The 13,469-nt window shown below is 38.5% G+C and overlaps 1 protein-coding gene across 5 annotated transcripts in view; it reads left to right on the forward strand.

Moving 5' to 3' along the window:
• The window catches only part of RHOBTB1 (Rho related BTB domain containing 1), a 52,424-nt gene that overhangs the window by 19,446 nt on the left and 19,509 nt on the right, over positions 1-13,469 (forward strand). For 4 of the 5 annotated variants that reach the window (XM_056494754.1, XM_056494758.1, XM_056494756.1 and 1 more), the window contains exons 3-4: positions 9,793-9,994; positions 10,336-10,439. In XM_056494754.1, coding sequence (XP_056350729.1) covers positions 9,803-9,994; positions 10,336-10,439 — 296 coding nt within the window. In that variant the 5' untranslated portion in view covers positions 9,793-9,802. Of the gene's footprint in view, positions 1-9,792; positions 9,995-10,335; positions 10,440-11,173; positions 11,235-13,469 lie in introns of those variants that run through there. The other variant, XM_056494760.1, reaches the window with a different exon arrangement.

Here is a 13,469-nt window from a genome sequence, read left to right on the forward strand (position 1 = left end):
CTCAGATATACAATGTATCTACACACTATTAACAGAAAAAGGAAATAGGGAGTTCAGTGTTTGTACTAGGGTTCTTTATCTAAGTGACATAATACTTAAAGAGCATAAGATCTGGGACAGGCTCAGATATACAGAAGTATTTTTATCCAAGAAGAAATAAACATCAATTTTAGCTCTGGGAAGCTTTCTAAAACTCCTGCCCTTTTAAAACTACAAGCTTCATAAATACTGTAAAGCATTAGGCTGAGAGGAAGAGCTGATCACTTGACCAGTAAATCCTGATGTTTGATTCTTTGTTAATACATTTTATTTGCTGGAAAAATGCTTAAGTCCTGTATCCAGATGTTACCCTGTGCTGAAGGGGATGAAAGGATAGAGAAGCCTTGAAGGAGGAGAAGCAAAGGAGCAACAGGTGTTTGACATGCTCCTCCCTTGCTCCCTTCCATCATGCCAGAAAAGTACACAAACATTGTAGAGGAAAGTGTGTGCTTGGGAAGGAGGAAAAGGAAGAGCTTAGACATCCTTGCTGCATACAGCAGACTTGCAGAGCAACTGAGAAACTGGGTGATTATATCCTTGGATCACTGGCTGGGTTTCCAGAAAAGAGCTCAAAAGTTTCTGCTGAAGGAGTGAGTGGTGCATGAGCTATAATTGGTGCACCTGCAGTGTGTGTGGTCATAGCTTAGGCTTTTGGCATTGCAGACAGGTCATGAAATAAAAATATGGATTCCTATTGCCTCCCATCCAACACTACTCTACTTTTCTCTTTTCATCTCCTTTTTCTCTGACCTGAGACACAAGATAGCAATTTCTTTCTTATTTTTAATTTTTATTTTTTTTTTGCAAATGAGTCTCTGTGTGGCACTAGGCATTACAAGCAAACCCCGTATCTATGTGCCTTCTGCACTATTCCATTAATGGTGCTGGATTGGCATTTGAGGCATAAGCGCTGAACTTGATCCATGATCTGAAAATAGCATTTACCTGAATCTGCCATCCTGAAGTATTTGCTGTTCCAGTCAGTATTTAAGTCCTCGGGTGGGTTTTTCCTGCTGTCATTATGACATCTCACTCTTCTTTGGTAGTTTCCTAGTGGTAATAATGTCTGGGAATGAACAAAATCACATAGAATGTATTTCTAACATCGCTGATTAACAAAGAAGAGAATGTGTAAGAAATGTCACATGAAGTTCAAGAAGCAAGAGCCTGATTCTATCTTTTGGAAAGAGACCAAGTACAGAAAGTGAATTCAACAGCTCTCTGTGCTAGAAGGTCACCAGTGTCTCTGAAATATTCTCTGTTTGTAGCTCTTGTGAAGCTCGATAAATATTTTTACCACAGAAATGCACAGAAATTGTGAGAATGCCTTATTTGGTGGTTCTTGTTGTTATTCTTTCAGTACTGTTGGGAATACTGCTTAGGAACAGCATACAGTGTCAACACCTGTTTTATGCGTGGGTAAAATCACTAACAATCTCTGCTGCAGTATCAGTCGTTTAATACTACACAAGCACCTTAATTACATAAGAGTAAAATCAGGCTTTTCATGAAGTTTATTACCTTGAAACCTAGTAGTGTTGAGTCAGAATTTTCCAGGGACCCATCTTCCTTTACGCTTTGAGTTTTATAAGTTATCCCAGATACTCTTAGGCATGAGAGTCACACTAAGCTGCAGCTTTGCCCCAGTTATGTTGATCCAAATACCAAAGCAGGAATCAGAGCACCTGATGCTCTGTCTACCCTGATGGATCATGTGATGCAGTAGCAGGGGACCTGGGAATGAAAAAATTGGTTCTGAGGACCCAGTGTCCACACTGCACACAGCTCAGGGACAAAGGGTGTTAACTTCAGATTGCCTTTAATCTGGTCCCATGGACTGACTCACTGGTGGGTGGCCTTTCCCTTCAGAATTTATGCACTCTGGCTGCACCTGATGGGAATCAAACCATGGAATATTTACTTAAAAAATGTATTCTTAAGCTGAATTAACACACTACTAGCAGTGCACCCTTATTCAGCTCCATAATTCAGCATAATTTTCTGTTGCAGAAGGAGAACTGATCTGAGTACTTTATGCATTTTATGGGTGGCTGCTTAAAAAGATGTTTGGTGATGGTTATCACCATCAATGGGTATTGTCCATTCTTCACGTACATGGATCTCAGCCACTTTTATTCATGTCAGCCACAGTTAATTTCAGTTTGTGATGATGTGACAGATTATGACCCACAGCAATGCCAGATCTTGGTCACTGCCTAGTCTCTTGTGTCTGCTATGATTATCTCTGGTGAGTGGAATGAATAGTCAGTAGCATCCAGGTATATCTGGAATCCTCACAAAATACAAGCAAAGCTAAAGTGCTGGCCTTTAATCAGTCACACACCTATAGGGATGATTCCCCATTTCCAGGGGTGGGTCCATATGGGCACTGTTTCCCACATGCCTGTGCACACCAAGAAATAAGAAGCAATAGGAGGCACAAGGAGCTGCCTTGTGTAGTGGCTTGTTCTTGGGATGGACTCTGGAAAATTGGTGAAGGGAGGAGTGGCAGTGCTGCAGGTTTTGCCACCATGTAAAAAACACTCATCCCAGATACCCACACATGAAGTTTCTGAAATGGTTAAATGTCCTTCACCTGCCATGTGGATTAATTTCTAGGGCAATGATCTCGTCACAAAGGATATCCCAAGGTATGTCACGGGTCAAAATAATATGTAAGCTGCTCAGTGTAATCAGCTTCTTGATTTCTGTCCCTTGGGTCTTCCAGAACTTGTCAGATAATTGACATAGCTCAAGTCTAATATTGAGCTCTATATTTGGGTCTCTGTTTGGTCTAAAAGACTGAGCATGTATAATGCAAAAACACATCCTTGTGAGCTGCAATTTATTTATTTTGAGGAAGCTCTGGATAATCTGTTATTGTACCTAAAATGGAATGTTTTCATTCTCAGCTACTGAACTGTCTGCCCTCAGCAGAGGGCAGTCTGTTTTATTATTATATGGGAAGAATTTGTGTTTTACTAGTATCTCTGATTTTTGGGTATCTAAGGAAATGCTCATTCTTACTGATCAAAAATTTTTGTGTCATCACAGAGGTAGGTTGGTCTTGATGAAGGATCCTAAATTAACAGAAACAAACAAATCTGGAGTCATGCAGACAGAGAAAGAGCAGAGTGGCAGGTGTCTGATACTGCAAACCAGGAATTATTATTCCCTGTCTCTGCAATTTCTGTGAGGGTTGTGGTGAACATTTGTCTAAGAAGTTTTCTAGCAAACTTAGAGACATCTGTTCTGTCTTCAACTTCACATCATTAGGGGCTGCTCCTTTCATTTCTGTGGGAAGCCATGGTCAATCCCTTTAAAACTTGAGGGATAGTGTAGGGATTATGGCAGCTGAATGGAACCTTCTGAGACCTTCTGTCCTTAAAAAGTAAGAGATAGCATCCAGAAATTAATCTGATGCTTATTGATCAAAAGCTGACATGAAAGAAGCTGGTTCAGGCAAGCCAAGTGGAGTCTTCCTTGATGACAGCCTCAGTGTTTAACTTCTCCAGCTGTATCAAATTTTAGCAGCATTCTGAGGGATTTATTTCTTTGTTGATACTGGCCCTAAGCTATCCCAGGACAGAAGAAAAAGGGTAGAATCAGGTTCTACCTTTGTAGAAGATAAAGGTGTTTCTGTTGACATGCATTCTTGTGGGCAGCAGGAGCCAGGGTTATCTCATTTAACACCTTGTGCAGTGAAACTTCTATCAGGTGCCCTTCTTTTTCTACCTATGGGAGAGCCCAGGGTCTGGCATTTACAGTCAGGTCAGCTTTAGAATATAAGGGTTTTTCTCCTTCCCTAGTCATGGGTATATCTGTTGTTTTCTTCTGCTGATGGACCAGGTAGGGCAAGTAGGTGATAAATTCCAGAGTTAATCTTGAATTTCTTCTTTCTGAGGTAGTCTCTTCAGTCTTTCCATGTAAATTGCCAAAACTTTAAGTAATGCCAATAAGGTAATGCATCTTCATCCTGGACAAGAATCCAGCCTGATATGTATCATGTCCACCTTTGTCCCCTGCTGACCTAATGATTGGATCCCATCTTGAGTTTTACTACTCTTTGTCGCCAGCTAGTTCTTTGATGCTGACCAGTTCTCCTTTTGAAACCCATCTCTCCAACAGGCCTCCTGTGATTTAATAAAATACTGATATTAAAGTACACCTTGTAAAAAATGATTTGTGATGGTCTTTTGGCAGCTGGTAGTTTATCTGTTGCTTGATTGCATGTTGTGATTAACTTCACAAATATACTTGGTGTGGCCCTAAATTCATTGATTAAATTGAGCCAAACCACAAAACAGCCTTTTGGCCCTAACCTTTCCCCAAATCAGAGCTGTCTGTGAATTCTACTGTCTTGCACAAGTGAACACAAATGCTTTTTCCGCTGGCATTTCTGTGTTAATCCACTAAAGATTCGGAAACAACACATGGTGGGTTATATATTGAGAACGAACATTTCACACACTTGTTCTGGCTCGTGTGCTCCTTGGTCCCTGCCAGCGTGCTGGTGCCTTGGGATTCTGCACTGCAAAGTAGTGATTTCAGTGCCTGAAGAACTTGGCATTTTCTATCTCCTTTTCCAGTTTCCATGGTTGCAAGCAGTAATTTTGCTACTTGGGGATGGAGGCAAGAGTGTCACATAGTCTTGTAAATTTTTTTATATTCTTTTTGACATGTTGTTGCCTAATGGCTCTCTGAAGGAGTCACTCCAAAACTATACTAAAAAATACATCTCCAGAATAGATTAAAATATGAAGTAGCTACAAATGCACTTTCATATAGTTTCAGGAAAGTCTGTTTTTTTGGGGATAATTTTTGATGATCTTATTGCCTGGTGGCCTGAGTTTTTGAGATAATTCTCATGCCCACTATTCATATTAAGTCATGTTAGATTTCGGTGTCTCTTTAAATTAGATTTCTTTGGTAAAATTGTGACATTATAATTGTGGTTGGCACCCCCTTTGTTTGAAGGAGTTCCTGGTTTGTATGTTTGATCAGATTATTTGACACAGGTTGGATTTTTTTTTCGGCATGGAATAACTTGAAGAAAAACTCCACTGAACAGGTAAGGTTCTTATATGCTGTCATTCTGAACTGTCATCTGAAGAGTTTGCTCTTAGCACAAGAGCTAAGTAAAATGCTTGCTCTGAGGGGTCCTGTAAGTACAGAGCTAAGAAGTAAATGGCTGCAGGATAACCCCATAATCACTGATTAATGTAGACACTTGTTTCTGGTGTTCGTGATTTGTTTGGGCTGAAGAGAAAAGGGTTGATAATTAGGTACTGTTTAAAAAAAAAAAAAAATCTTGGTTATGTTTTGTATAAGCTAAGTGAGGATTTTAAACATTTGGACATTTCAAAGTAGGCACTTAGAGATCCACAAGGATGGGCAACTCGTTATTGGCTTTGGCTCTTCATCCACCTTGTTTCTAACAGAGAAAAATGCAGTCATAGCTTTATATATATTAAACTGCATTTTTAAAACAAGTTCATGGTTATGATCTGGTTATCTATTGTATATTAATATACTCACACTAATACAGAGAGTTAGAGGGATTGTGTGTGTCTGTTGTGTTTAGTCTGTGTACCAGCGGACTCGATAATCAAGTGATGTGCTTCATCTACAGATCTTTTGGAAAATTTCTCAAGAAAGAGAGTGTTTCATTACTGAGGCTGACCAACTCACATGTTATGGCAACCACAACTGTTTTATAGTGATAATAATAACAACTCATTTAGTAATAAGGAAAAACTAAATGAAAAACCAAGAACCCCACAGCAATTTGAGGTGAAGCAAGAGAAAAATAAATTTGCAACCATAACCATCTGCAAGCCATGGTTCAAAACAGTAGCCTTATATTTCTTTGGAAATAAATCATCTTTATTTGGAATATTTCATAACTGCTAATCAAGTGAATGAATTAAATGGCTTTATGTTAGATCTTGAGTCTGCTCACATCTTCTGCATTCTTTTGGCTGCCTGTGTCTTCTCTTCATCTGCAAACAATCACAGGTGACAATGTGAAAATAGAACATCCTAAGAGATTTTTGAGATCCTGTGTTATTCTTATCTTTTTCCATTTCCATCCATCTGCTCATCTTTCTTTAGAACTGGATTTAGCAGCTGAATTTTGTGCTCCTTTCTTTTGGAAACAGTGATTTCTGATCAGATATTTTCCTTGGTAGGTTCACTGCTGTCCCTCATTTGCTGGCCTTTCTTTCTTTCTTTCTCTGGCTTTTTTGTCAGTGCCCTTTCTGGAGCTGGCTGCACTTCCAGTAACTTTCCTCATAGTTTTATCCTGCTTTGTTTTGCTGGTAAGCTAAACTACTGCTGGTTGTAGGTTGGTTTTAGCAAGTTTTTTGTTGATCATAGAATGTTATGACTTTTTTTTAATCTTTATATACATTGCTTTGTTCTTGTCTAACCAGTTCTGTTTCAGTTCCAGTTGGTCTTCCCAGATACTACCAGACTTTCAAAGCTCAAATCTAGTTGTCTTACTGCTGGTTGTTTTTTTTTTTTTTAATTCTAGTTTTCTAAATACATGTTTAGCATTTTTAATCAGTGTGATTATATAATAGGTTTAGCACTAGCTTAACCTAGAGGCTACCTTAAATAAACTAATTGTGGCTGTATTTTTTAGATCTTGTATGTATTCCTGGCTTTAATCATTCCAGTAGCCAGAAGGCATCTGGCTAGTTTTGTAAGCATTTAATCAACTTGTTTTGCTAATTGTTTATACTGTAATTTTTTGTTACCATCTGGTTTTACTTGAGGTGTCTAAATATCTGTCCGGGCTTCTGTCTGTCTGTCTCTTCAGGAGCTATTTCTGCTTTAATCACTTCCTGAAAACTAGTGGACAATATTAAAATTATGTGCATTTTTAGCACATAGTTACATTATAGATACTGCAGGGTATTTAAGAACTTTCCTTAACATAGCCACAGAGCTCTACTTTTGTTTTTATTGCCAGTTTATTTTAATCTCTGTCCTGTGCAGTATTGAGTCATGCTAAAAATATCTTCATTAGATTGCCATTGATCTACAGCAGGGCATTCAGGCATGCTGTGTCTGAGTCCTGTGATAACTTTGCTTTAATTAAGTTGTTAAATATATTGGAAAATTAAAGCCCCAGTAATTTAATTTTTTTTTTCCTGTGTTCCTTTTCTAGGATTCTCAGATAGTTGCATTGATTTATCTAGTTACTTTTATTTAGATTTTCCTGTTAATTTTAAACTGGCTATGTTATCCTCTTGGAAATTTTTTAAGACTCCACACTCTGTACTCAATACATATTTTGTGACTGATTGAAGCACATTTTTGCAGAACTCCCATTTAAGGACTTTGGAAGAATTTCTAAATCAAACTGGTATATAATACTACAGCTAATCTGTGTAGCAACATTTTAATGGAATATTGGGTTGGAAAAAAATTGATTTGGCATCTCTGCTTGGTAGTTGAAAACCAACCAGACACACTGGCTAGCAATGCTCCTTTGTTTTGCTTTCTAGCCTTGTAAACATTTCCTCATTCCATCTGTGATGTCTAGTCCATGCATGAATAAAATATGAAGGAATTTAATACCATGTAATATGTCAAGGAGGTTGCTATTTACTCTCAGACTTGAAACTTTTTAAGATCATGTGCTGAAAGCTCTTGGGGTTTTGCTACTCATTTGGGGCCCTGCCTATGAGGCCATGGTGTATGAACAAGCCACATTCTCTGTAGTGTGGAGAAAAAAGAAGTATTGTTTTTGTACTTTTGTTTGTATCATGACTGTATCCTTCCCATGGATGCTGAGGAGGAGCAAGGAGCTAGCTCTTGTTCTCTTCTTGTGTTTGGAATCACAGAAAGGGTACAGAGCCTATGGCCATCCCGGCTGGATCACAGACAGGGAACTGGGAGCCTCTGGAGTGCTCTACCTCAAGACTAGTAACCTCTCAGGATGCAGGCTACAAGCCAGGTGATGGGATAAAGGCTGTCTCTGAACAGCTCTGTGTCCTCACCGGGTCGAGCCCTGTGCCGATCCTCTCTGTGTGTGTTTGCTCTGCCTCTGGCAGGTTGCAGAGCTCTGCTTGTGCAACCATGCACTTTGCCAGGATGCAAAGTGTCTGGGCCCACGTGTCAGTCTCTGGTAGGATAACTTCAAAATGTATTCTCATGCGCTAGTCTGTGCTGCAGCATTTCCAGAAGCATTCAGTGTTTGGGAAACATCAGTGTGACACAGTAGTGGCAAAAATCACTCTTGCACCTTGCCTGTGTCATCCCTAACTTCTGTGTCCATGTGCAAATGAAGATAACCAATGTGCCTTAGCCATTATAGTTGTTAGCACAGAGTCCATTCTCAAAATTTTATCTAAATGGGTAACCTTGAGTTCTAACAAAACCTTTTGTTTCTTGGTGTACATCAGTTTAAATAATGAAAAATAATACAGTTAAAATCAGTGTTTGATTAGTAGTTACTAAACATGTTTTTTCTTAAATCAGAACATAGTGCCTCTAACAGTGAAAAATGGACACCAAAATAGCTTGAATTTGTAATTTTAAACAGCCTGATAGCTAATATATAGTCAATATTTAAGAGTGAATGAGATGTGAGTATTAAAAAAATATTAAATCATTGGATCTCTTTATCGGTAGTGCTTTCTTCTCAGAAAGGAGGATACCATCACTCCAGATGATGACCTGTGTTTTGTCAATTAAATTGCTGTAGGTTCCTTGCTAAAATAACTATTAGGCAAGCCTTCCTGAAAAGGTTTGTAACTTGCATTTTCCCTTTCCTCCCTCCTTGATTAAAATTCCCTGGCAGAGACCAGATTGCTCAGCAGGCTGCTAGACATTAGAAAACCAAATTCAGATTTATCAAACTATGATCCCACACATGAAAATGACAGACTCTAGTAAACATGCATGAGTTGGTTTAGTTTTTCAAATACCCATTTTTTTCCAGCTTGTCTTTGTATCCAGGCATTTGTTCAATATATTGCTATAGAATATTTAAGGAAATAGTTTCAATAATAACTTTCCAAGAGGACAGTATCTTCAAAAAACTTCTTCTCTTCACATTCCATTTCACATCAAGAGGAATTTCTAGGTATAGATAAGTATATTTGCAAGTTCTTGCTTGACTCTTTGGTTTCATTTTAGTCCATGATCTGTACAAACTTCTCCTTGGACGATTAAGAGCGTGTGATACTTGCTGGATATAATGGGAATTGTGGTTTTGTAGTGAACAGTCTCTGGAGTCATCTTACAAGTGAGTTTTATTGTGTACTAAAGCCATCTGTGTGACTTGCTGTTAGCAATATTGTCTGGACAGCCCTAAATCAAATCCAGAATGGGTAGGATTGCAGAAAGCAGGTTTATACTGGTATCCTTCAGGTTAAACCCACTGATGCCCAGACTTTTTTTCCTCCTGACATAAAAAGTATTAGCAAGAGGTAAGTTTATGCTAGCTGTCCTTGTTTCACCAAGATCTATCTTCTGCAAACAGGCTTGTGTTTACAGAAACCAAACTGAAAAAAGCATGTGAACAGCATAAAGCCACTGCCGTCCAAATAGTTGTGTATTTGCATAACTAAGCAGTATTTAAAGGACTGTCTGGCTTACTTTAGGACAGTTTGCTACACACTTTTCTTTAAGAGCTTGTTGTCTCCAGGCATCTCTCAAGAAGTGGAAGTAAAAGGCTCTGATTTTAAACAGCACTGTTTTCACACAGAAGTAGAAAACAAGTTTAACTGTCTGTTCCAGTTTTTGATAAATGGACATTGACATGGACTACGAAAGACCCAACGTTGAAACTATCAAGTGTGTGGTGGTTGGAGATAATGCAGTGGGAAAGACTCGTCTGATCTGTGCGAGAGCCTGCAACACAACCCTCACTCAGTATCAGCTGCTGGCAACGCACGTCCCGACCGTCTGGGCCATTGATCAGTACCGTGTCTGCCAGGAGGTAAGGACTGCAGGTGTGCAAAGCGGGCAGCACATGCTGTGAGGTGCTGCTGTTGTTTATTGACAAGCCTTACCCTGCCAGGCTGCAGCAATGAGCTCACAAGTATTTTATGAGTGACCTCTACTGCAGTCATGGTCTGATACACCTCTTGTTCTAAAGCAATTTCTCAAACGTATTTTTAGAGAGATAAATATTCTGCCTGTTTTATAAGATACATCATTTGGCAAAAACTACATGAGATAGACCCTTGACCTAGCATGTTTTGGACCTTTTGATGGGGTGAATTAGAAAAGTAATTGTTTGATGGAGGGAAAGAGAATGTTCTGTGTGTTCTGTTCTAGGTCCTTGAACGCTCAAGAGATGTTGTGGATGAAGTGAGTGTCTCCCTCAGGCTGTGGGATACTTTTGGGGACCACCACAAAGACAGGCGCTTTGCCTATGGAAGGTAAATTGATCTAAGCAAAATTTTAAGAAATACTTGCCTTCAAATTTTAAGGTAGAAATAAATAGCAAATCTGAATTTTGAAAAGCGAGGACTTAACAATCACGGGTATTCATGTTCCTGCCCACTGCAAAGAGGATTATCTGCTGCAAGGATTAAAAAGATATAAATATTTTAAAAAGCAGCATAGTTTTACTATGCTACATTTCCTTGAACAGCCTGCTAAGCTCTGTCAACAACTGTTGTCCTATTTTGAATTTTAAATAACATTCTCCAAAATAAGATTGTAGTTTCACAAAATTGAGCATGAGCATTCTCTGCCTGTATAAGCAGTGTTTGATATAATTGCCTAACAAGCAAGAAACAAGGAGAGAGGTTGGGAAATATCACTCTCACTCAATGAAATATTTATTTTATTTAAACCTTTAATGTTGAATGGGCAGCTAGCCTCTTGATAGCAGAGCCAGATTCATGAAAGATGACAATCTGCTGTATTTCCTTAATTAAAGCTGAGGTTTTTCTTCTATAAATATAAAATATCTGTTAGTGCATCAATTAACCCTGGAAATTCTAGAAAGTACATGTATAATAAATTTATATTTAAAGTAATGTGATCTAGATTTTCCAGCATGTATTATATATGTGTGTGTATATATACATATATATGTATGTAAAAGTTCAGCATAGTTACATCAAGGACTGAAGCCAGTGATAGTCTTTCTGGTTTGTTTAATTAGATCTGACCTTGTGGCAGTACAGACAGCAGAACAGCTGTATTAGGCAAATACTGAGCTGAAGGTGGGTTTTGGACGTATATTTTCATAACTCACATTTGAGAAATCTCAGTCCTCACACATTTTTTCACCTTGTTGAACTTTTTCATACCCTTTTCATATCTGCTTCAGTCGCTGCAGTTGGTCAGACCTTCAAAGACAGACGCATTTTTTTTCCAGCTGGGAATGCCCTTTGTAGAATGCCAGCCCCAGCTTTCTATTGCATGTGGCCAAAATGCACTGTCTTGCTGTTTTTCTTCTCTCTGTGCTGCCTGATGACACAAGTGACTTTGAAGGAGGATGGTCTTTTCTATTCTCTACCCCTCAGAAACGCTGTAGAGGGTTCTGCTGGTTGAATGCATCCTTTAAATTTTCAGGCTGTAGAATTCTGTATGTTTGTACAAACCCTCCTTTGTATACAGCACTGTGTTAGTTGAGTTTTCACAGATCCATGATTTACCTGGAATTTTCTGTCAGGAGCTTAAATGGCAACACATCTGGGCTGCACAACCTGTATGGTTTGTAAATAAGCTTTGTGGGAAAAGTTATGGACTTTAAGGTAATATTTACCTTAATATTTAGTGATACTGGAAGGTGTCCATAGATATTGTTAAACCCTTTGGCAGCATGTGGAGCCTGCATTGATAAATTTGGGTGTAACTTCATGTTTCCACTCACTGTTCCATTTTGATGTGGCCTCCTGATATTCCGCAACAGATACTGTGTCACTGAGAAGATTACTGGAGATTAGGAGCACAAAATCAGGCATGTTCTGAACCCTGATCCCACGTTTACTGACAGGATGGGAGAGGGAGGAAACAACATACTTAGACTCTAATCCTGCAAACACCAAGGAGGACGTGAATAACTTGAGGTTTCGAGGATTAAGCATATGAACACAGTGATTCTTTTGTGATGTTAGCAGAACTGAACTTGTATAGAATGAGGTTTGCTATATCCTAATTAGCTTTTAAAATGCTTCTCTGGAAGTCTGCTCTCCTGTTAGTGGTTTTTCTGCAAGTCTATTAATAAAGAAAGTAACTGGAAACTCTAAAGAAATACTTCATAAATCAAATTTCAGTTTTAGAATGTTGTGATTGTAAGCACTGCTCACTTGGTTGTTTCAAAAATGTTAATGTTGCATTTAAAGCAGACTGTTCAATATTTTATCTGGGTTGGCATTTTAAAAAGAGTTTTTCAATGTTGAATGTTCATATTTATAGAAATTTATTTTAAATCACCTCTGTACATTGGGCTGCAGTCTAGTCAGCTGTGTCAAATCTTGCAATACAGTGAAAGGCCTATTTTATGCCAAACTTATGAAGGTTACACCTGCAAATGCCCCATGTTTTGATTGTCTGAAGAATCATATAATAATATATCCTTTGAATAATAAAGAATCCTTTGGTTCTCTTAAAAAAATTCTGTGCATCTCCACCTGATGCAGGGGAAGGCTTAATCCAGCCAAGACCTCTAATCGTCCTAAACCTGGTGTAACAAGAACCAGCGAGTCATTAACTCGCCTGCTGCTCATTGGAAATTTTGCTCCATACAGTTTTAGAAAATGTTACATAAATAGATTATGCTATAGATGATAGGGTGAACAGTTAATACTACTTGTAGCACAGATAAATCCTTCTTAGCTTTATCTTTCACAGATAGAAACATGAAAAGAGAATGAGAAAAGGAATCTGTTTTCCACTGGTTTTGTGTGGCAGAACAAAAGAAACATTTAAATGCCACTGGGAATGGAATAGTTAATGTTTCTCTGCCATCTCTTAATGGGAGTATGGAGAGTGAGATCAGCTTGCATTCTGCTCTGTGGTGTTTAGTTTAATGAACACACTCCTCTGGGAGCTCTAGGAAACAGTTCCTCACAGCTTAAGGGAGTGAAGGGGATGTGGCTGCAGAGGCTTGTGGAAATATTGCTGCAGTTTTACAGAATGACATTTCCCTCCCCCTTAGATTAAAGTGTGTGCTTTAGTTTTGGAAACACCCTGTTCAGTTCAGCTTAGGCAGTATGTAATGCCAAACAGCATTTTTATTAATAATTTATTTTTAATAATAATTTATTTTTATTAATAATTTCCATTAGGGTTTCATTTGGTGCACAATCATCCGAAAATGCTGTAAAATGATAATGTCGTGGTTACCATTTAGTGTATTGATTTCCAGCTCCCAGGCACCTCTTTGTTTAATAACAGTCTAGTCTTGGTGCTATTGTATTCTCTAAGCCTGCAGATGAGGTGTGGACTTCATT

This window comes from Oenanthe melanoleuca, chromosome 6, assembly GCF_029582105.1.
Source record: "Oenanthe melanoleuca isolate GR-GAL-2019-014 chromosome 6, OMel1.0, whole genome shotgun sequence".
Classification (NCBI taxonomy): Eukaryota; Metazoa; Chordata; class Aves; order Passeriformes; family Muscicapidae; genus Oenanthe; species Oenanthe melanoleuca.